At 41.4% G+C, this 25,807-nt stretch overlaps 1 protein-coding gene across 1 annotated transcript in view; it reads right to left on the reverse strand.

Annotated features, from left to right (window-relative positions):
• Window positions 1-7,830: 7,830 nt before the first annotated feature.
• LOC124615407 (trifunctional enzyme subunit alpha, mitochondrial) overlaps window positions 7,831-25,807 on the reverse strand; it is a 155,814-nt gene continuing 137,837 nt past the window's right edge. Inside the window, exons 11-12 of the mRNA XM_047143260.1 lie at window positions 17,922-18,124; window positions 7,831-8,331 (exon numbers count right to left, since the gene is read on the reverse strand). Of these exons, the coding sequence (XP_046999216.1) occupies window positions 8,131-8,331; window positions 17,922-18,124 (404 nt within the window). The 3' untranslated portion in view covers window positions 7,831-8,130. The remainder of the gene's footprint in view (window positions 8,332-17,921; window positions 18,125-25,807) is intronic.

The following is a 25,807-nucleotide window of genomic DNA, read 5'->3' on the forward strand; positions in this document are numbered from 1 at the left end:
GAGAAATACTGGTTGACAAGTGCCAAGGAGAAGTTATATCTGATTTATGGGACCCAAGGTATTACTATAGTATGTGGGGTACAATGAGAAAATATTTTCACTGGCATTTAACAAGAGCCAAATATTTAGATAAACCAATGGAGGAAGAGGGATTGGTACGGATTTTGATAAGGTGATTACCCGCTTGAGTACTGCTCGAGCGTTGGGGTCCCTATCAGGTTGGATTGAGGGAGGACATAGAAGCAATTCAGAGGCGGGCTGCTAAATTTGTTATTGGTAGATTTGATCATCACGCGAGTGTTACAGAAATGCTTCAGGAACTCGGGTAGGAGTCTCTACAGGAAAGGAGGCGTTCTTTTCGTGAATCGCTACTGAGGAAATTTAGAGAACCAGCATTTGAGGCTGACTGCAGTACAATTTTACTGCCGTCAATTTACATTTCGCGGAAAGACCACAAAGATAAGATAAGAGAGATTAGGGCTCGTACAGAGGCATATAGGCAGTCATTTTTCCCTCATTCTGTTTGGGAGTGGAACAGGGAGAGAAGATGCTAGTTGTGGTACGAGGTACCCTCTGCCACGCATTGTATGGTGGATTGCGGGGTATGTATGTAGATGTAGATGTTACGCTATGAAAGACAAATTATGTAGCGGGTGGAAGACAGTGTAAGAGTTACCATCCTTCGTGGATGCACTAGATGCAATAAATAAAGACCGAAATGAGAATATGCATCAAAATGAGAATCAAAACTAAAGAAGAAGTAATAATAATAGCTCTGGTAATTTCAAAAGACATGAGATGAATTTGGCTAGAGTACACTGATACAATCAGAACAAGGGTAATGAAAATTATCAAAAAAAGACATCGTCCTTCGAATATAAGCCCAGTAACTACATGAGAATTTGTACCTGGCAATAATAGGGCTAAAACTTAAAAAGTCATACATAGGTTTGGTAACCAGCGAGTGATTACAAATAGTGAGGAAAATGGAGGGTGTTCTGGACCCAGGGCTGGGGCCCAAGTCGTATCAGTACATTAAGAGTCCTACCACATAATAAGTTTGTTTCCTTTATGCATAAAATACCAACAAAAGAATGGTTGCTATTAGAAGAACCTGGCGTAGCTACGGTTACTCCACAACTAATTATAGCTGAAAACGTAGAACATTCCAAAGTGGACATATTTATTGATTCTGGTAGTGAAGTGTCACTTATTTCTAGCAGATTCTTTAATACGTTAAGTACTAGCAATAACTTACCTGTATTACCAGTAACAGGAGTATATATAATCAGTATAACTGGAACTAAAAGTAAGGTTGTTAAACACGAAACCCAAGTAAACTGTATCATTGGTGAGATTACGTTCCGGCAAACACTGCTAGTAGTAGAAAATATTAATAGAGAGATATTATTTGGCTTAGATTGGCTGGCAAGAGTTTAACGTTATACTGAAATTTGAAGAGAGCTGCCTTTATTTTGGACTTGGGGAAGATAAATATTGTGTTAAGTTTCTAGCAGACAGTTATGTTGATAAACAAACAACTGAATACGAGAGTTTACGATTAACCGTGACAGCACAATTGTCACCAGAGATGGAAAATATAAGTCATGCATCACAACGAGATGACATACAAAATAAAGTAAATAAATCCCCAATATTAACCGATGACCAGAAAACAGATTTAGCTGAAATTCTATTAGAGTATGAAATGGTATTTTTGGATAGTCCAGGTAGTATTAGTGACTATGTATGTAAATTTAAGATCAAAGATGATACACCATTCTTCCGTAAACCGTACCCAATACCGGTGAGTTTAAAAGTGGTTAAGGAGGATATAAATAAAATGGTAGATAACAAAATAACAGAACACAGTACAAGCATTATAAATAATCCCTTGGTAGTAGTGAGAAAGGCTACAGGCAGTGTGCGGCTAGTACTGGATGCGTGCACCCTGAATAAACATATAAAAACTGAAAGAGAGAGAGAGACCCGTTAACATTGACGAGTTATCCAAATTTGAGAAGGCACAGTACTTTAGCACGATGGACCTGACTGCTGGGTACGGGCAGATCTGGTTACATCCAGATTCAAGGAAATATACAGCATTCCTTTTTGATGGAAAATCATATCATTTTAATGTGTTACCATTTGGGCTAAAAATCTCGGTATCAGTGTTTATATGCGCACTGTACAAAGTGATAGGGAGAGAGTTATTAAAGCATTTAATTACATATGTAGATGATATATTGATAATATAACCCACCTGGAAAGAGCATTGCCTAAACTTGAGGAAAACCCTGAAAAAATTTAAAGAAAAAGGTATTACAGTGAACTTGTCTAAGTCACTCTTTGCCAGGAAAGAACTAAAATTCTTGGGACATATCATAGGTGTTCAAGGAATTAAACCCGACCAAGAATGTATAAAGGCTATTAAGGAGGGTCCACCACTTAGAAACATAAGATAATTGAAGGGATTTCTTGTAATGGCAGGGTATTACAGACAATATGTACAATATCAAGAGTTGAACGACCCTCGACTATTGCGTTTATTATGAAGGGGAATACCATGGAGTTGGCACCAAGAGGCACATGGTGCTTTTGAAAACGTAAAGAGGGCGCTATCAGAATCATCAATACTGCACCATCCAGTGATGGGTGAACCATTTAAGATTTCAACCGATGCATCAGACTACGGTATAAGCGCAGAGCTTAGATTGTATAGACCATAGGCCAATATCTTTTGCTAGACGGAGTCTCAACAAACACGAGTTAAATTATACGGCAACAGAAAAGGAATTATTAGCCATAGTATGGGGTATACAAAACTTCCAAACACTGATATAGGCGTTTGAAATATATGTCTATACAGATCACCAAGCTCTGTTATTTCTAATGAATAGCCGATTACTACATAGTATATTGATGCAGTGGATGTTGTTTCTTCAAGAGTATGACATTAAGATCCAGTATGTAAAGGGTTCGGAGAACACTGTACCTGATGCTTTGTCTTGGCTACCAGTAGGCATGAAAGAACTAAAGTGTTTGGAAGGACATGGCGTAATTTTTACAATCAATTTTCTGACATTAGAATACCCATACAACAAGAGATAGCTCAGAAAATAACAGAAAACATCCAACCTAACCCTTATTTTATGGACATCTTTGCTATGTGTGTTAGGAAACCGCTACCGTCTAATCAAGAGGGAAGATGGAAGATTGTACGATATAACCTGTTCTGGAGAGACAGTAGGACAATACAACATTGGCTTTTATGTATACCAAATTTAGTAGAAGAAGAGTTGGTGTGGTACATTCTTAAGGGGTATGGACATTTCGGTATAAAGAAATGTATTGCACATATGAATAAATTAAATTACTTTAAAAAGCTAGGACATAAAGTAGCATCAGTCATTAAGACTTGTGAGATTTGTCAGAAAGTAAAAGAGGATAACACCCATGTTAAATATAAAATCTATCCAATTATTAAAGCATTACACGATCTAATGGCTGCAGATTTCTTTGGACCAATTCCAAAAGGAAGAGGAGGAGTGGCCTACAATTTTGTCCTCATAGAGTGTTGGTCAAAGTATGTTTAATTCTATCCAATTAAAAAAGCAAATACACCAACAGTGGTACATTGTCTACAACAATACTTTCTCGAAGTAGGCAAATCAAAACGATTTCTTTCTGACAACGGACCTCAGTTTACTAGTAACGAGTTTAAAGAATTTTTAGCATGGGGAGGAATTTGTCAAATATTAATATCTAACCATAATCCATCTTTTAACCCGTGTGAAAGAATTATGAAGGAAATTGGGAAACAATGTCACACTTACTGCCATGAAAACCATACATGATGGGCGACAAAAATTAAAGATTTCGGGCTTATTTTAAATGAGTTATCACATGTATCAACTGGACTAACACCCTTGGAAATATTAGGTAAACCCTTTGTAGGTGAACCACTTATTAAATGTTTTACTTGGCCAGAACAACCTACTACTGATTACCACCTACGAACTTAGTTAAGAGAGCACAACAATGACTAAGAGAGCACAACGAGAAGGCTATAGAACCTCAATTCAAGGTCAATGACCTAGTCTTAGTAAAACGACATCTTCAGAGCTCTGCCCTACAGAAAGAAACGCATAAATCTCATCATAAACTGAAAAATATTTCCAACCCACATTACGTAACCAAAATGCACTGAGAGCTGCAATATGTAACTGTTCCATTTTATGTAAACACTAAGTGCTATTGTGGTTTAGTATGTCAGGGAAAGAGATTTTCCTTAAAGTTATGATTATTTCAGTTTAAGTTTTAACTAAAAATAATAACCACTCACTCAAACACGTGAAGGATGTCAAATGAATGTGGATTGTGGCACGAGTTAAATCTGTAACCTAACGAATAGTCTGTAAGTGGTGGCTCTGTCCATATCACATCTCTCTTGGCTGTGACATTACTTTTTTTGGTTAGTCTTTTGGTTTTAGGTATCATTTTTGTTATACTTTTTCACATCAAGCATTTTTTATTATCGTCTGGACACTCACTTGAGTAATTTCATCTCAGCCACGACCTCATTTTCATTTATGTCGAAACAAATGAAGAAAGGTAGACCAATTTTTTCTTCCCACGATAGATGCAGAATTAAGTGAACATAATGAGAGGCACTCTCATGTCTTCGAACCAAATTTGCTGATTAAATGACAAGTTTCAAAATATGCTGGTGTGGACTATGATATTTACTTTTCCTATTTCATCATTTAACATTTACTTAATACACAATGGCTGCTGGATCAAAATTTGTGTCAGCTTTTTCAGACATTATATATATGACGCGCACGCGCGCCCGCCCGCACACACACACACACACACACACACACACACACACACACACACACACACACTTGGTTTAAAAAAGGAGGGAAGGGTCCAAACCGCTTGGTCATCAGTCCCTCGTTCTGAATAAAACAATGCCACAAGGGTGAGAATAAAACAAGCGCGACTGACAACAGAAAACAGACAGAAAGGAAAAACTACAAGAATGACGAAAGGGCAACAAACACTTAATGGACAAAACGGGACAAGAAAACCACAGAAACGCCAGAAACAGGTAGAAGAGGTTGAAACGACAAAACATATTAACATGGCTGGCTGACCATGAGAACAACAACGAGAAGCCAGCCACACTGCAACACATTAAAACCTCCATCCTAACAGCACTAAGGTGGAGGACACAGAGGGACAAAGGACATGCAGTAAACCTTAGATCAAATGATGAAACCCACCCTCACGAATAAAGCGTAAAACTAAATCAGCCAATGAGGTGTTGTCAGATAAAATTAATGGCAATGAGTCCAGTAACCAAAGATTTCATTGCAGGACAATCAAAGTAGGACAGTGCGCCAGAATATGGGCCACTGTCAACCAGGTGCCTCACCGACACTGAGGTGGGTCTTCTCAGCGCAGGATGTAGACATGGGTCGCCCCAGAATGGCCAATGCAGAGCCAGCAGAACCACAGAGTCGCTGCAAGAGGCCCGCATGGAGGACTGTCACACATTTGTAGTCTCCTTAATGGCACACAATTTGTTGTGCGTACTGAGACTATGACATTCTATCTCCCAAAGCCAAAAAACATTGCGGCATAAAAACGAATGCAGGTCCGTTATTGGAATGCCGATCTCCATGAGCAGTTTTGTGTAGCCTGTTTGGTCAACCTGTCAGCAAGTTTGTTGCCTGGGATTCCGACGTGTCATGGGGTCCACACGAACACTACTGAACGACTGGGTTGTTCCAGGGCAAAGATGGCTCCTGGATGGTCTCTACCAAAGGATGACAAGGGTAGTACTGGTTGATAGCTTGTAGGCTGCTCAAGGAGTCAATACACAGAACAAACAACTCCCCAGGGCATGAATGGATGTGCTCAAGAGCATGAGATATAGCCACCAAGCTCAGCAGTGACAACACTGCAGCCATTGGGCAAGGAATGCTGTCTTCCACGGACATACATGAAGCTGGCATGATCATCAGCCATCAAGTTATTGGTGTAAACCACTTGACTTCATGGCCTCGGTACATATCAAGAATCGAGTCCTTAAGGCCATGTGAAAGGTCCAGGCGAAGCCGCGACCTAGGTGTATTCCATGGAGGTGTAAGTGAATGGATCTCAAGCATAGGTGGTAATGGCAAGAACTACAGTTCAGACAGAAGGGATCGGACGCAAACTGCAACTGTAAGCCCTGACCTGGGCCGCCACTGCAGGAGATGAACCACTGCGGGTGGGAAAAGGAGACAGTAATTCGGATGTGCAGGAGAACTACGAACCTGTGCAATGCAACTGGCCAGCAGTTGCACAAGCCTGAACTGCAATGGAGGGACATTAGCCACCAGACTCATCCTAAAAGCTCCCTCCGGTAGTCAAAGTGGTGCACCGGGTTGAGTAAACGCAACGCTGAGGGTGCCGTCGAACCATAAACCTGACTCCCACAGTCAAGGCCGGATTGAACGAGGGCTTCGTAGAGCTGCAGCAGCGTAGAGTGATCTGCATCCCAGTTGGTGTTGCTCAGGCAGTGGAGGGCACAGGGCACTGAGGTGCTGCCAGCACTTCCACTTAAGCTGACGAAGGTGAGGAAGCCATGTCAATCGGGCATCAAAAACCAGTCCTAAGAATTGATATGTCGCCACAACAGTGAGGGGATCATCAGTAGAGTAGAGTTCTGGTTCCAGATGAACAGTACGATGACGACAGAAGTGCATGACATACAACTTTGCGGCCGAAAACTGGAAGCCGTGGGCTAGAGCCCATGACTGCACCCTGTAGCTGGTTCCCTGTAGGTGGCACTCGGCAACAACAGTACTTGTGGATCAGTATGAAATTCACAAGTCGGCTGCATACAGAGCAATTTGAGAATATTGTACTAGCAACCTACAGATTGCTTCCACCAGCCTTAGCAGCAACAAAAGAATAAGTAATATGAGATTTAGTTATGAAACGGAACAGTAATTACCACTCATAGGACTATTACAACTATTTTCCAGACTATCTTATGGAAATAATGTAGAAAAAGTATTAATAAAATTCAATTTTCCAACAATTATAAATGTTTCTGCTAAGCAAGACTTTTTTAAATTACGTTGTAATAGTCATCATTGATACAGTCTGTCAGTATTTGTAAGTGATCAACATATTTCTTTCCTATGTACTAGTTTCCAGCTGGATTAACAAAAATTGCCCATTGACAAGAGTTTAATTTTCCTTTTTTTATTACTTTTTTCCTACATCTCTCTGTCTCTCGCGCGTGTGTGTGTGTGTGTGTGTGTGTGTGTGTGTGTGTGTGTGTGTGTGTGTGTGTGTGTCGGGGGGGGGGGGGGGGGGGCGGGGGGTCATGTGTGAATCCATCTGTATGTTGTATAAAGCCACCTGCCACTTCAAAAGAACAGTGTAAGCACAAATAGTATTAAGCAGTGTAGTGACACTTTATTGCTGACAGAGTGTACAAATGATTTTTCTCAATACTGCATCAGTTTTCTTAATGTGCATCTCAATTTATTTCGTAAGCCTTAAGGTTATCATTGATGAGACCTATGGAACATAATGAATTAATATATGAATGAATGTGTTTTACAATGTACAACAGCCGATCTCTATGACCAGTTGCCTTTCATAATGCAATTATCAATTATCTGTTCAATACCACAATTGTTTAACTCTTTGGCACTGTGCATCGTATGGTTTGAGATACCGAAATATTTCTCCTTCTCTCTTCAGGAAATACAAAGGTACTAAGAGCTTTCACAGCAGTAAATTGACTAGAACTTCTGCTAGTTAACAGCAATATAAAAATATATTTCAAAACTCATACATCATAAACAAAACAAATATTGATGCAGGTATAAAAAAGCAGTCAGTTTCAGTGACAGGAACAGCCAAATGACATGTACCTTACTGTTACACATTTTTCATTAATATTTACATAGTCAGAATACTTTCAAAACTGTCAGTGCATTTCCTTTTCTTCCTAAATCTATTAAAAAAATGCCTTTCAATCTAAAATAAGACCATCAACACATTTCAATTCATACAGTTTTAATATAAAAAGACACATTCTGGTCCTCTATGACAATTTTAAGAGTAGAACTTCTTTGTACTGTCATTAGCATGGGACACCAATAGCTCACAGGGCTTAAATGGCTCCCCATAGTGGGCTTGAAATTGTTCCATTTTCTGTACAAGATTCTTTGCTCCATAATGGTCAACCCATCTGAATGGTCCACCACTGAATGGAGGGAAACCTAGTCCAAACACTGCTCCAATGTCACCTTCCAACTGAAATATAAAAGGTTTCTTTAGTACACACCAGAGACATACAATATCTTCTGTCAATTTAATCTATTTCTAAGTAAACTTATATACTTTCAGGCTTCCGTAAATATAAAATTTACTTAGTAAATTAAGACTTAAATTAATGACACACAAATTGACAAAAATGAGAACATCTTGGGTGTGAGAGCTACATGTTTGTCCGAGGTGGGGATGACCTTTTCAATTTCCCCAAATTCTGCTTCTCCACTGTGATTCTATTCCTGACACATACTTATTCTGAGGCCTATGTCCGATATATTACAAAAGATAAAAATTGTATTTGGGGACAAGTAAGATAGCCATCACCTCCACATCTTCTAACATGCTGTCTCCTCTTGCATTCTTAACCTAGTCCTCAAACAGCAGTAATTTGAAGCACCCAGGTCAGCGTGCAGAGATATATTGGAAATGAGTCACACCCAACTGACGCATCAGGTACTACACCCATGCTGCAACATTACTGATGGATGAACAAATAATACCTGACAAAAATGACAACCATATCAAAGAACCTCAACAACAAAAACTACCACGCAGTAGTGTAATAGCTACAGCTCCATTGTTGAGCAAGTGTATTTTTCATTTTTTTACTTTTTTTAAATTATAATGAATATTACAGTAATATGTGTTATTTTGTGGATCTGCAAGTTTTTAAAGCAGAGTCAGTTTTGATTATTTCAATATTTATGTATATCCAAGTTCACACAAATTTTTCAGTTTCAGTACACAGCACGAAACAAGGATCTTTTCTCGCAAAATTAGGGTAATGCTGATATGTGGTGAAACAACGCTCTGGTGGGTGGTTTGCAGGTTTAAATCACCTCGGGGTATGACCATGTGGTGCATTTGACCTGCGGTCATCGCACGGTGGCACTGGCAGTCGTCCACATACGCAGAGGTGTGTTGGTGCATGTCAGTGTACGGTGCAGCGAGTAAGTGTGCAGACGTTTTCAGAAGTGCTAATGGTGACTGTGTTGAAAATGGCTCAAAGAACACACATTGATGACCTTATGAGAGGTAGAATACTAGGGCGACTGGAGGCTGATCAAACACAGCGGTCGCAGCAAGGGGCCCTTCATGTGCCACAAAGTGTGATCTCAAGATTATGGCAACGATTCCAGCAGACAGGAAACTTGTCCAGGTGCTACAGTATGGGACATCGACAGTGTACAACCCTGCAAGAAGACCGATATCTCACCATCAGTGCCCGCAGGTGGGCCATGAAGTACTGCCAGTAGCCTTGCTCGGGACCTTACTGCAGTCACTGGAACAATTGTCTCCAGACACAGAGTTTACAGACGGCTGAACAGACATGGTTATTTCGCCCAGAGATCTGCAAGGTGCATTCCACTGACCCCTGGTCACAGGAGAGCCTGTAAAGCCTGGTATCAAGAACACAGTACATAATCATTGGAACAGTGGTCCCAAGTTATGTTCACGGACGAGTCCAGGTATAGTCTGAGCAGTGATTCTCGCCGGGTTTTCACCTGGCGTAAACCAGGAACCAATTACCAACCCCTTAATGTCCTTGAAAGGGACCCATATGGAGGTCATGGTTTGATGGTGTGGGATGGGATTATGATTGGTGCACGTACACCCCTGCATGTCTTTGACAGAAGAACTGTAACAGGTCAGGTGTATCGGGACATCATTTGGCACCAGTATGTCTGCCTTTTCAGGGGTGCAGTGGGTCCCACCTTCCTCCTGATGGATGACAATGCATGGCCCCACTGAGCTGCCATCGTTGAGGAATACCTTGAAACAGAAGATATCAGGTGAATGGAGTGGCCTGCCTGTTCTCCAGACCTAAACCCCATCGAGCACGTCTAGGATGCTCTTGGTCGACATATCACTGCACGTCTTCAAACACCTACGACACTTCAGGAGCTCCGACAGGCACTGGTGCAAGAATGGGAGACTATACCCCAGCAGCTGCTCGACCACCTGCACCAGAGTATGCCAACCCGTTGTGCGGCCTGTGTACAGGTGCATGGTGATCATATCCCACACTGATGTCGGGATACATTCGCAGGAAACAGTGGCGTTTTGTAGCACTTGTGTTTCGGGACGGTTTTCTCAACTTATCACCAATACTGTGGACTTGCATATCTGTGCCGTGTGTGTTCCCTACGTGCCTATGCTATTAGCACCAGTTTTGTGTAGTGCCACATTGTGTGGCACCTCATTCTGCAATTATCCTTAATTTATGAGCACGAGTATATATGACAGTGCAGGTGGTGCATTGTCTAGAAGTTTTTTTGAGTGCGCTGATTTATTGTGTGGAGGAAGGAAGGTGGAAGGTCAAGGGAAGGAAAAAGTTTGACAAGTCTGATGGAAGAAAATGATAACTAGTATAACATTTTTTTTTAATGATTTTCTATTGTCCTACAATGAACAACTGTCCCTGTACCTGCTAACTCAGTGTAAGAGCTGTCACTTAAAGCATTGGTAATAAATCTATGAAATTCTCTACCATGATTTGCCAATTACAGCACAACACACACGTAATTTCTTGACAACTGTCCCTTTAATTTACAAACTTACACTATATATGTTCTATCTGGTTGTACTAGTTCATTGAGGGAAGAGCGAAATTTCTTCCTTTCTTGTGTCTAAAATAGAAGTTCTCTCACTTCTTGAACATGTGGCATGACCCTTAGATAAATCACCATTTGACACCCATTGCTTGCAATAGGTTTCATTTAGGTCTTACCAGGCATTGAAGTCTTCCACTACAAGCATTCACAACATTCATGCACGTGTTCCAATTGCTCTACCCACATTCCACCAGGTCATTGCCTTGGTCTTTACTGATGTTTTTGGATCCAACAAAGAAGCTTCTTGGTGAATCTCCCATTCAACTGTCTGCCCACATCTCAGCTACCTCAATTTCAGAAACAACTATAATAATGTCTTTCATTCTAGTCTTTTTACTGATCCATTTGTTTGTTTTAATCTCTCTATTTGTAATTCCAAATGTGCAATTCACTAAACAATCATCAATTTTTTAATGTTTTTAACTATCAAATTCCATGCCTTACAGTTAGAAGACATAACTGGTGATACACACTGACTGCAAACTTTTATTTTCAGACACGTCCGAAGTGTAGTTTTGAAAATCCTATTTAGTGCACCAAACGCACTCCAGGCCATTTCTACATTCATTTATTTCTCCTTTGTCCAACTACTCATTGCCTTCAACTTCTTTTTCTGTTTTCACTCTTTATAGATCTGAAAACTACTCTAGAACTGTTGAGCATAGTTTTGGTGATAAGGAGTTTGAAATTTTATGGCATTAGTGATCAGTTGTGTAACATTTAACTTCATGTTCCATATTTTTATCTATCTTATTTCTATCAATATTAAGCAGAAGCAGTCAGTTTAGGGTTTACTCATCCATAATGTGTCTGGATGTGCATGTGACTACAGGTTAACGTTCACACAGCTAGCGTTTTCTGGCAGGTATATCGGCCACCAGGTGCAAGTCTTTTTAGCTGACACCACATCATTGACTTGCATGTTGATGGGGACAAAATGTTGACGAAGACAACACAACATCCAATTCCCAAGCAGAGATAATCTCTGACTCGGCTGGGAATCGAACCCGAGCCACCTGCATTGCATTCTGTTACACTGACCACTCGGCTGTGGAAGTGGGCATATAACTACATACTGGATATTTACAGATTACTAAATAACCTAAGTTGAACTGAGTAAGACCTCACCTTTTCCATCACTCACACTGATAGGGAAAACACCCTATAATCTAACAACAAAAGTAAACCATCTATGTCTTCCACATTATAGAGGCTACTAGTTTTAGTTTAAATTTATCAGTTGGGGTTAGAAGTTGGGCATAGTACTCCAAGGAGCCATGAGCAGGTCATCTGTAGGTACGGAGAGGATTACATAATTATAAGTCACAAAAATAAATTATAAACTTAACACTAGTTAACTGCAGTAGTGTTCCAGGTAAGATTTCAGAATTACTCCCACTCATTACCGGTAATAATGTACATGTAAAACTTGGATCAGATAGTTGGCTGAAAACAGAAATAAATACCAGTGAAATATTAAATTATAAACGAACAGACACCACAACAGACAAGACACCAATGATGGTTGTATATTTATTGCCATAAAAAAAACCTGTAATGTTTATTAAGCTAAATACAAAGTAGAAATTCAGATAATCTGGTAGAAGATAACTCAATGGGAACTCATTGATTTTTCCATCTTCCTTCAGAGTGGAAATGCCAATACTAATACCAGGAAGTTTCTTGGAAGGACAGAAATTGCAAAAAATGGCTTAGCCACATCCACGATAGTATTTGCTTTGCTTATCTGCACTTCAAGCAAGTAGCATGAAGTCCTACCTAACAGTCACACTCTGCAAACTACCGAGAGATGCTTGGCAGAGGGTACATCCCATTGTACCAGTTATTAGGTGTTTTTTCCTGTTCCATTCACACATGGATTCCTGTTCCATTCACATATGGAGCACGGGAAGAATGACTGATTGAATGCTTCCATGCATGCAGTAATAGTTCTACTCTTATTTTCACAATCCCTAAGTGAGTGATATGTAAAGGACTGCAGTATATTCCTAGAATCACCATTAAAGCCAATACTTGAAACTTTGTTAATAGGCTGTCTCAGGATAGTTTACATCTATCTTCAAGTGTCCTCCACTTCACTTCCTTCAGCACCTCTGCCACATTCTCCCATAGATTAAACAAACCTTCGGCTATTCATGCTGCCCTTCTCTGTATATGTTCAATATGCCGTGTTAGTCCTATTTGGTATGGGTCCCACACACTTCCGCAATATTCTAGGATGGGTTGCATGAGTAATTTACAGGCATTCTCCTTTGTAGACTGATTGCACTTACCCTGTACTCTATCAATTAACCGAAGTCTACCACCCGCTTCACCCATGAATGAGCCTCTGTGATCATTCCATTTAATATACCAACAGTGTGTTAACCCATGTATTTGTAAGAGTTGGCCAATTCTAACAATGGCTCATTGATATTTTAGTCATAGGATAATGTGTTTTTTTCCATTTGGTGAAGTGCACAATTTTACATTTCTGAACGTTGAAGCAAGATGCCAATCTTGAAATCTTTGAAATCTTATCAAGCAAGATCTGACTTAATATTTATGCAGCTTCTTTCAAATAGTACTTCATTATAGAGAACTGCATTATCTGCAAAATGCCTCATGTTACTACTAATATGGTCTGCCAGATCATTAATATACAACATCATCTTACGATGACTGTCCATCCAAGATGACATGCTGCGTCCTCCCTACCAAACGTCCTCAAATCCAGCAACAAACTTCAATTGATACCCCGTATGATTGAACTTTTGACAACAAGCACAGGAAATCAAGGAATTCTGCAGCTACCTGACTGCCTTGATCCAAAGCTTTCAGTACGTCATGTGAGGAAAAAGCAAGTTGGGTTTACATGATCAAAGTTTTCGGAATTAATGCTGGTTGGCAATGAAGTGGTCATTCTGTTCATGATACACCATTATGTTTGATCTCAGAATATGTTCTAAGATTCATTACAACATCATCTTACGATGACTGTCCATCCAAGATGACATGCTGCATCCTCCCTATCAAACGTCCTCAAATCCAGCAACAAATTTCAATTGATACCCCATATGATTGAACTTTTGACAACAAGCACAGGAAATCAAGGAATTCTGCAGCTACCTGACTGCCTTGATCCAAAGCTTTCAGTACGTCATGTGAGGAAAAAGCAAGTTGGGTTTACATGATCAAAGTTTTCGGAATTAATGCTGGTTGACAATGAAGTGGTCATTCTGTTCATGATACATCATTATGTTTGATCTCAGAATATGTTCTAAGATTCTACAACAAATTGATGTCAAGAATATTGGACAATAGTTTTGTGGATCACTTCTATTACCCTTCTTGTAGACCAGTAAGACCTGTGCTTTTTTCCAAGAACTGCGCAGTTTTTTGTTCAAGGGATCTACAATAGATTATAGAGAGAAGAGCAGCTAACTCAGCCGCAAATTCAGTATAGAATCTCATAGCGATTCCACTGAGGCCTCGAGCTCTGTTCAATTCAAACAATTTCAGCTGTTTCTCAACATCCCTGACACTAATACTTATTTCATTCATCTTTTCAGTGGTAAGAGAATTAAATTGGGGCAAATCTCCTGGGCTTTCCTTTGCAATGGAACATTTGAAAATAGAGTTAAGCATTCTCCCTTCTAATAACATTCCATATTGATTTGATTTTATTGCCAGAGTTGTTAATTTCTTCTGTAACATACATATTTCTTGATTTCCTTACAACTTTTCTCAGTATGTTACCACAATTATTCTAGTGTAAAACTACTTCTGGATCTTTACTAGTTCTTGCTGTCTCATACAGTTAATTGGAAAAGGTTGTTGCAGCAGGATGGGTGGCAGCCTGAGATGGTAAAGCCCATTGCTTGGGATACCATGTGCTAGACAGGATTTTACAAAGAAGATGTGTAACTGGAGTTTTGGAAGGACAAAGCAGAGAATTGACAGAGGTAGAATGAGCAGGTTTCATGGCTGGATGGTTGAGAGACAAATGGAATAACTGAAAATTTGGTAAAAAAAGAGTTCACAACAAGAAGGTGAAGATTTACAGTTGAGGTGTTATAACAAAAATAAAAGGTAGCTGCTATAAAGAGGGCTGTGTAGGAAGTTCAGAAAATGTTGTATAGAAGTAGAAAGTAGCGGGCGCGCTTGTAAGTAAGTTTGACAGCAAACTGATGTGTGTGACAGTAAGAAATACAAGCGACCGTAAACACACACACACGCAGTCTGCAAACAGTTAAGTTGGTTTGCATGAGCTGATAGAGGACATGTTGCTGTGAGAACAGGGAGTTGTAGCACACCAGTATTTAGTGTGGTGCACCTCTACAGAAGCAGGTGTTCAAATTTTGCAACAGAGGGTTGCCACTGTGTGTTTTGAAGGCACATACATAAGTCAGCTGTGCATTCTCAGGAGCTCAGTTCATCAGCACACCTTATGATGGCAACATGTCTGATAGCCGAAATATTGTACCCATTGGGCATTATGAACTAGCAGTAAACCTGTGGACTGCTTGATCAAATGTCAGATCTGTAAGTCAACTGTGTAATTGTTTTATTGAGCAACAAAATGAAGGGAAGTTACATCAGTTTGTAGCAAGCTGACATATTTGTGAGCTCTCTCACAGCCATCAACCCTCTATAGATCATTTAATAACATCACATGGTATAATTAGTGGAATGGCATAGCAGGTCCACAGTTTCAAGAAAATACAACAAGGCAACCAGTGATTAATTCAACAACAATCTATCATCAGAATTTTTTTTTTTATTTCACTTCGACACACTACATTTCTGAATGGCTTCCTGCTCAACTAGTCTTTGTATCTTATGTATTTTACTCTGCATCTCACAAATCTATAACCAATTACAATACAAAAATGGTTTTGTTTCTGTGTTATTTGATGAAATGCACCAGGTTTTATTTTTAGTTTCATTTGGTCCTTGCCAAGAATATTTTATTTTTAACACTGTAGCAAAAAATACGATTGATACTTACCATGCAGGATACACATTAAGATGCAGACAGGCACAATTAAAAGACATTTACATAAAGCTAACAACCACAGCCATCATCAGCAAAAGAGAAACACACACTATTCATACACACAAGCAAGCATGCCTCATGCACACATGACTGCCAACTCCAGCATCTCGGGCCAGAATGCCGACATTTCAGCCCAAGATGCTGGAGTTCCCAGTCATGCGTGCAAGAGGTGTGCTTGCTTGTGTGTATGAATGGTGTTTTTTTCTCTTTTGCTGATGAAGGCTGTGGACAAAAGCTTTATGTAAGTGTCTTAATTGTGCTTGTCTGCAACTTAACATGTCTTCGTTATAGTAAGTAGCAATTTATCTTTTCCTACATTGTTGATATTCTTACCTGGAGTTTCCATTGTTCTATATTCTTTTTACTTTCTTTAGAAAGACTGTGTCAAGCACAAAACTTGTTATATGAAAATTCTACTTATTTCTGGTATCATAACAAACGTTTTCTACTGAAAAATTTTTCTTTAGTTTTTGTCCTACTTTACCATTAAAAGTGCTTAGCGTAGTCTTATAGTGTGATTTGTTGTTAATCATTAGCTTCCGTAACTTTTCACATAGGTCTGTTTTCAAAATGTTAGTGTTTTGTTGTACAGACTTTATAGTTCACATGGAATATCTTTTATTTATTTTTGAAACAAGCCCTGCTGCTCTATCCAAGGTTTCCTGAACATCTAGTATTTATCGTAATTTCCTTGTTCACAATGAAGTTTATCCCAAAATTTCCTCACTGTCCTGTTACTCTGTAATACAATACATCATCAATTTTAATTCATTTTTTTTTCTTTCCCCACTCCAATACTGATAATCTTACTACAAGCTACTTGATCTTATATAACTCCTCTTCCAACTCTATTAACTTACCTTCATATATTCTTCCAGTAGTTAATTATCGCTATAATAAGTGTGAGCACTTGGTCTCCCAAGGCGTGTGTTATTATCTATTCAGACAAACTTAATGTAGTAAGGTACGGGAGCCTTTCAAAATCAGATGGTCATAGTATCATCCATAAAACATCAAGTCAAGATGGTTTATTGATGAACTCACCATTCTTTATGCAGTGTAAGTTTGTGAGAAACCTACCCACATTTGTTCCCATTCAAGTGATGCATTAACATTTTAAGTACTATCATCTGCATGGCATGAAATGTCTGGATTGGACATTCATATCTAACCCAATTAGTTATCTTAATCATCAAATGCAAGCAATTAAAGCTCCTCCCTCCTCAGCCTAGTTCTTAGTTGACACCTTTTACTATGCTAAATCCATCTAACAAATAAAAAGAAAGAATTTAAAAATGCAGCAAATCATCTTTTCATGGTTATCTGTTGAAGCAATGTTCACTTCCGAATGACAAATTGTAAGTCTGTTTTCACTGTCAATCAAGATTCATATTGCAATTGTCCTTTGCAGTCTAGTACATGCTTCCTTGCACAGTTTAAGTGGACCCAAGTCTCATTCAGATCCCTAATCGACCAACTGCAATTCCCTTTCCTGACTATTCCCATTTTTCTCAGAAATCTACACCTAGCTGCTACAATATCTGCTATTTCCATGTGAACATCTTTCACTGTTGTATCCTTTGTAACTGAATACAATACTTAAAGTTCTGCCTTTCACTTAAAGTTCTGCCTTTCAAATTTTATCCTCTTGTGAAGCCTGTTGTAACGTTCAAGGTATCCGTCACCTTTTAGTGTGTGGGCATACTCTCCATGAACATAGAATTATGAAACAGTATAGTGAACAATGTTCTCCTAGAAAAGGTCCCAGTCACTTGGCAGGCTTTCTTCCATACACATGAGAATTAACAGTGTATAGCTTTTTGAACAACGGTTCTACTTATTTTCAGTTAGAAAATTACAGAGGGTGGATATTTAATAGAAATTAAATAGAAACTTACAGGATTGGCTAAGATGTTTTCTTGCAAACAGAGAACTGCTTCATTCACAAATCTTGACACCATTCGCAACTGCTGGTCTTCAGTTTCTGTGGAACCTTTAGGTTCAAGTTTGTATCTTTGAATAATGTTTTTCGCTTCTTCATTCATATCCCTATCCTTTCGCCCTGGTTCATAAATGTAGCATCCTTTCCCAGACTTGCGGCCTGCAAATGATGGAAGCACATTTCCTCAAAACCTTTAAAAATGTACTTCAAACTTTTATATTTTGCATTTGTCGTTAGCGCTTAACAGTAATTAATGTAAAAGAATATCACAAAATGAAATGTTAATGAACAAAATGTTATTCAAGAGGAAATTATAACTTAATTACAGTAAGTACACTTGTTAACATTCACAAAGTTAGATGGTGTAAACTATTCTTCCTATACAATCTCAAGCTATAAATTAGGAAAAGAAAAAGAAAACTAACACACACTTTTGCAATAGACTTGGGGCATACTATAGGAAAAGTGCAAAATCTGAAACAACTACAAAAATTAAGAGCCTCCAGAAAAAAGATTCTTGCCATAACTTCGTAAAATAACTAGATCGCCAGCTAATGTGGTATTAATAGCAAATGAGAGAAAGTTACTAGAGTAATTCAGACATATATATTACTCTAAGGATTGTAACAAAGTCTTATGAACCAGAAATTCTCAAGTTTATGAAAAACTTCAATTCATGCCTTCAGCATTACAATTTTAGAAGGGGAAAGTAAGCTGAAGGCATGAACTGAAGTTTGTGTTACCTATACTGCTACAGTGGTGTAATGGCTAGCACATCTGCCTAGTCGAGTTCCTCTCAGTCATAGTACAAAATTTAATTCATTTCTTCAGCTTCTGTCAGCATAGATACACAATATTATTACTGGAAGCTTGTTTCCTTTTTAAAACTCTTTAGTTTTTATTACTTTTTGTTACCCTCATGAAGGAGGCCTTTCCACAGCCTCTTTCAGACAGTCCAACAGAACTGTATGTGTTGCAGATCTGCTGTTATTTCAGATAGAAATTATACTGCAAAGTGTTAAGGAATTTACAAAAATCCTGAGAAATTAACATTTCTTATGTTATCAGCCTATTCATGTCCCAAAAATAATTTACTGATAATACTATAAATGATCTCTTTGTCAAAGTGGTTGGTTGGTCGGTTGTCTTAAAGGAGGGGGGAAAGGGACCAAACTGCGAGGTCATCGGTCCTTGTTCCTGGTAAAATAATTACAAAAGGGAAAGAAGAAAAGAAAGGAGAAGTACAGTACAAGAACAGGAGAATGGAAGAACCAGAAGAATGAAAGAAGGACAACCAACACTACTATGGAAAAAACAGGAAAAAAATCACAGAGAGAAGCAAGAAACAGGTTGAAGGAATAAAAAGGAAAAGCCAGCCACTCAGTGACACATTAAAATGTTCAGCCTAAAAGCATTAGAGTGGAGAACACAAAGGGACAAAGGACATGCGCGAAAATTTATACAGGGTGTTACAAAAAGGTACGGCCAAACTTTCAGGAAACATTCCTCACACACAAAGAAAGAAAATATGTTATGTCGACATGTGTCCGGAAACGCTTACTTTCCATGTTAGAGCTCATTTTATTACTTCTCTTCAAACCACATTAATCATGGAATGGAAACACACAGCAACAGAACGTACCAGCGTGACTTCAAACACTTTGTTACAGGAAATGCTCGAAATGTCCTCCGTTAGCGAGGATACATGCATCCACCCTCCATCGCATGGAATCCCTGATATGCTGATGCAGCCCTGGAGAATGGCGTATTGTATCACAGCCGTCCACAATACGAGCACGAAGAGTCTCTACATTTGGTACCAGGGTTGCGTAGACAAGAGCTTTCAAATGCCCCCATAAATGAAAGTCAAGAGGGTTGAGGTCAGGAGAGCGTGGAGGCCATGGAATTGGTCCGCCTCTACCAATCCATCGGTCACCGAATCTGTTGTTGAGAAGCGTACGAACACTTCGACTGAAATGTGCAGGAGCTCCATCGTGCATGAACCACATGTTGTGCCATACTTGTAAAGGCACATGTTCTAGCAGCACAGGTAGAGTACATACTGACGAAAGTAAAATGAGCTCTAACATGGAAATTAAGCATTTCCGGACACATGTCCACATAACATCTTTTCTTTATTTGTGTGTGAGGAATGTTTCCTGAAAGTTTGGTCGTACGTTTTTGTAACACCCTGTATAGAATGATAAAACCCACCATCATGTATAAAATGTAAAACTAAAAAGCTGATGAGGCGTTGTCAGCTAAAATTAATGGCAAAGAGTCTGGTAACTGAAGAGTCCATTGCAGGGCAGCCAAAGGAGGACAGCTCACCAAGATATGGGCCACTGTCAGCCAGGCGCCGCACCAACACTGAGGTGGGTCATCATGGTGCAGGAGGTAGCCGTGTGTCGCCCAAGCATGCCCAATGCGGAGCTGACAGAGAACCACAGAGTCCCTGCGAGAGACCTGCGTGGAGGTCTTCCACATGTTCACAGTCTACTTAATGGCAGGCAGTCTGTTGTGTTTACTGAGGTTATGCCATTCCTCCTCCCAAAGCCGAAAAACCTTGAGGCGTAGTACTGAACACATGTCAGTTGCCGTGAAGCTGATCTCCATAAGCAGTTTCCGCATAGCCTGTTGGCAAGTTCGTTGCCTGGGATTTTGATGTGACCTGGGGTCCACACAAACACCACTGAACGACAGGACCATTCCAGGGCATAGGTAACTCCTGGATGGTCACTACCAAAGGATGACGACGGAAGCACTGGTCGACAGCTTGTAGGCTGCTCAAGGAGTCAGTGCACAGAACAAACAACTCCCCAGGGCATGAACGGATGTGCTCAAGAGCACAAAATATAGCCACTATCTTGTCAGTGAAAAAACTGCAGCCATTGGGAAAGGAATGCTGTTCAGTATGTCCTCTATGGACATGTGCGAAGCCAACATGATCATCAGCCATCGAGCCGTCTGTGTGAAACCACTTCATGGCCTCAGTACATGTGAGGAATCGAGAGGAAGTAGCAGCGGAGAGCCGCAGGGTTAACTGAGTCCTTAGGGCCATGTGAAAGGTCCAAGCAAAGCCGTGGTCTAGATAAGCACCATGGAGGTGTACGAGAATGGACCTCGAGTACAGGTGATAAAGACAAGGACTCCAGTTTGGCAAGAAGGGATCAGACACAAACTGCAATTGGAACCACTGACTTGGGCCACCGATGCCGGAGATGAACTGCTGTGGGTGGTAAAAGGAGACAGTTATTTGGATGCGCAGGAGAACTACAAACGTATGCAGTATAACTGGCTAGCAGTTGTGCACACCTAACCTGCAATGGAGGGACTCCGGGCTCCACCGGGAAGCTCGTCACTGGACTCATCCTAAAAGCTCATGCCACTAGGCAACCACCACAGTGGTGCACTGGGTCGAGTAAATGTAACGCCACCGAACCACAAACTAGGCTCCCATAGTGCAAGTGGGAATGAACAAGGGCTCTATAGAGCTGCAGCGGTGTAGAGTGATCTGCATCCCGGTTGGTGTTGCTCAGGCAGTGTAAGGCACTGAGATGCTGCCAGCACTTCCACTTAAGCTGACAAAGCTGAGGAACCCAAGTCGATTGGGTGTTGAAAACCAGTCCTAAGAATTGGTATGTCTCCACTACAGTGAGTGGATCGTCAGTAAGGTAAAGTTCTGGTTCCAGATGAACGGTATGATGCCGACAGAAGTGCAGAACACACAACTTTGTGCCCGGAAAATGGAAACCGTGGGCTAGAGCCCATGTCTGCGCCTTGTGGATGGCACTTTGTAGGTGCCGCTCAGCAACACAAGTACTGGTGGAGCAGTACGAAATACAGAAGTCGTCAGCATACAGAGAAGGTGAGATGGACGGCCCTACAGCTGCTCAGCTGATGCTAGACCATTAATAGCCACTAAAAATAGAGACACTCAATACAGAGTGCTGCGAGAACCCATTCTCCTGGATATAGTGGGACACGGGAAGTATGAAACAACAGGAAATTTTGGATAAAAATCAGGAGTAGACCTTGGAGATCCTACTTGTATAATTTGGCAAGGATATGATGTCGCCAGGTTGTGTCATACGCTTTTTGTAAATCAAAAAAGATGGCAACCATGTATTTGCATCTGGAAAAAGCTGTTCGGATGGCAGACTCGAGGGACACAAGATTATCAGTGGTAGAGCAACCCTGACAGAAGCTGCCCTGACATGGAGCCAGTAGGCCACACGACTCCAGGACCCAACCCAACTGCCGACACACCATACATTCCAGCAGCTTACAAAGAAAGTTGGTGAGGCTGATGGGCCAATAGCTATCCACATCAAGCGGGTTTTTACCAGGTTTGAGCACCAAAATGATGGTGCTCTCCCTGCATTGCGATGGAAAGACGCCATCACACCAGATCTGGTTGGAGGTGACAAGGAGATGTCACTTGTAGTCAGATGAGAGATGTTTAATCAAGTGACTGTGGATCCGATCTGGCCTAGGAGCAGTATCAGGATGATGTGCAAGGGCACTGAGGAGCTCCCACTCTGTAAATGGGGAGGAAGGTGAAGTATGACACCCAATGGTCAAGACTTATCTCTACCAACACTCCAGCTTCCATTGTTTGATAAGTTGGCGAATGTGGGCACGGAGCTGTTTAAAGGCTATGAGGTGCTCCAGGGAAGGGTGCCACTTATGCTGCAGTAGAGTTTGCCGACGCTCCTTAATTGCTTCAGTGACTTCTGGTGACCACTAAGGGACTGCCTTTTCCCAGGAGCACCCTAAAGAGCAAGGGATCACGTTTTCTGCCACAGAAACAATTGTTGTTGTCACCTGCTCAACTACCACACTGATGTTACCGTGTTGGGGAGATTCAACGGTGACAGCAGAGGTAGAAGTTTCCCAGTCTGTATTGTTTAAACCCCATTTGGGCAGGTGTCCATGGGCCTGACACTGGAGCAGTGACAGCAAGATGGGAAAGGGGTCACTACCGTACAGGTCATCATGTGCTCTCCAGTGGATAAATGGGACAAGTCCTGGGCTGCAAATTGATAAATCAATGGCCGAGTAACTACCATGAGCCACACTGAAAAATGTGGCAGCCCAAGTATTTAGGAGACTGAGAAATGTAAATTTTCATCATCTTTGCCTCAGCCAGTAAGCACAGTACTACCTCACAAGGGGCTTTTGGCGTTAAAATCTCCCTTAAGTAAGGAAGGTTTAGTGAGTTGATTGATCAGTGCAGCTAATACATTCAGGGGTACTGCACCATCTGGAGGAAGACAGTTATTTCCTGTGTCGTCCTTACTTTGACAGCCACAGCCTCAAGAGGGGTTTGAAGGGGCACAGTTTCACCACATACTAAGTTTAGGACATGAACACAAACTCCACCTGACACACTACTATAGTGGCTACGGTTCCTGTAATATCCCTTATAGCCACGGAGGGCAGAGGTCCACATTGCTGGGAACCAGGTTTCCTGGAGGGCAATGCAGAAAGCAGGTGTAAAGCTTAACAGTTGCCGTAGCTCAGCTAGGTGGTGGACAAAACCGCCACAATTCCACTGGAGGATGATGTCATCGTGAGACTGGGAAGGAATGGAACATTCAATGAGGCAGTTTACTCCTCAGAGTCACCTGCTGCCTCAGACTTATTGCCTGAGCAGACTATATCCATTGTGTCTGAGGATGTGGCGAAATCTAAGTCCTCAGCTGATGCCTCACCCCCAGACACAGAGCTGGTAGGTAGCAGTGATGTGGGTGCCACCGCAATTCCCTTGGTCTTGGGGATCATCTTTTTCGATTTTTCTCACTGCTCCTTGGGTTTCCCTGTCTGGGAGGACTTCACTGATTCAGTCTCCGGGACTGAGGATGGGCGTGAAGCCCTACGACCAGTTGCTTTTGTGCTCTTCAGCGACTGGTGGGTGTCATCTTTTCCACTAGCAGAAACCTGGGAATGGAGTGACCCAAGGGACCCCTTACTAGCGAGAGGAGCTGAAGAAGACTCCCACTTCTCCGGCACAGAAGTGGGGACTGATATCTCCAATGGTTGGGAGGGTGTTGCTCCCGAAGTAGGTGGTCCAGGAGCAACAGGGAGGGAAGTGCCCCCCACCCGCAAGGAGGCAGGTGTAGTCTCCGACTCTGAGAGGTGACTGGGGTTGGAGGAGCTGATGGGGCTAGAACTGTTGTAGCACTGATGTAAGGCAATGCCATACGTACAGGATGTAGGCATTCAAATTTCCTCTTAGCCTCAGCATACGTCAGTTGGTCCAGGGTCTTGTACTCCATCATTTTACTTTCTTTCTGGAGAATCCTGCAGTCAGGTGAGCAAGGCGAATAGTGATCTCTGCAGTTGACACAGATGGGAGGCGGGGAACATTGAGTATTGGGATGTGATGGGTGTCCACAATCTCGATATGTGACACTGGAAGCACAGAGGGAAGACATAGGTCAAACTTCCAGCATTTAAAGCACCACATTGGGGGAGGGATATAGGGCTTTATATCACAGAGGTAGACCACCACTTTAACCTTCTCGAGTAATGTATCACCCTCGAAGAGCAAGTTGATGGCACCAGTGGCAACCTGATTATCTCTCGGATCCCGGTGGACATGCTGAATGAAATGAACACCTCACCACTCTAAATTAGCGTGCAGCTCATCATCAGACTGAAAAAAAAGGGTCACTATGAAATATGATACCCTGAACCATATTTAGCTCTTATGGGGCGTGATGGTTACAGAAACATCCCCCAGGTTTTCACAAGCGAGTAACACCCGTGACTGGGCAGAGGATGCTATTTTGATCAAGACTGACCCAGATTTCATTTTGGACAAGCTCTCCAGCTCCCCAAACTTGTCCTCTGAATGCTCAACAGAAAACTGAGGCTTAATCATCATGAAAGATTCCCCATCAGCTCTCAAACATACAAGGTACCGGTGAGAATAACGGCCGCTGCCATCCTTAGTCTGACGTTCCTCCCATGATGTGTCCAGGGAGGGGAACGATTTGGGGTCGTACTACTGTGCGTTGAATAGAGCCCACGAATGCTTTGAGACTGCTGGTGTTTGACCACCAGCAAGAGATGATGTATTGTGCTTCACCATGTGTCATCTGTCCTGATGCCACCCACTCCAACCAGGGGCCCTCCCCACAGGCGACACCCAGCCGCAGCGAAGGCCATTGCCCAGAGTCCCAATGCTCCAGAGTGACAGGCATCTACTCCTTGGCATACATGGGGAGTAACAGCACAGGCATCAGCAGAGTGATCCCTGTGTGATCTGGGGGCTACAACCAACAGGGTACGTGGCAACCCCACCAAAACGGACTGGCTACTGTGCTGGATATCAGGTGCAACCAAGCAAACAAGTCCATTATCATCACTAGTGTAGAAAACGACACTGCACAGTTCATGGAAAAAATATGCACCCAGGAGGATGACCTCGCCCAACAGTTGGAGAATGTGCAGAAGTGCAGATCCATGCTGACGAAGCATGTGTAATAGGTCTCAGCGCATGATTGACACAATGCACCATGTAAGGCGCCCTTCCCCAACTGGCTCGCTCTTCGGGAAAATTTTGAAAAATGGAAGTTAATCCCTACAGGGGGCCCTCACACAAAGGCCAAAACATGTGAGACTCCTTTTAGTCGCCTCTTACGACATGCAGGAACACCTCAGGCCTATCCTAATCCCTGGACCCGCAAGGGGGTGTCAAAGTGGCCATACATGAAAAATTTGCATGCTAATAATTACTTTGTTGCTTATTCTTTGAGTTGCGCCATTCATCTGGTCCAATTTATCACATTCTATCTGATTACTGTAAACTACTGCTTTCTACATTTTCTCTAG

This window comes from Schistocerca americana, chromosome 5 (assembly GCF_021461395.2).
Source record: "Schistocerca americana isolate TAMUIC-IGC-003095 chromosome 5, iqSchAmer2.1, whole genome shotgun sequence".
NCBI classification, from domain to species: Eukaryota; Metazoa; Arthropoda; class Insecta; order Orthoptera; family Acrididae; genus Schistocerca; species Schistocerca americana.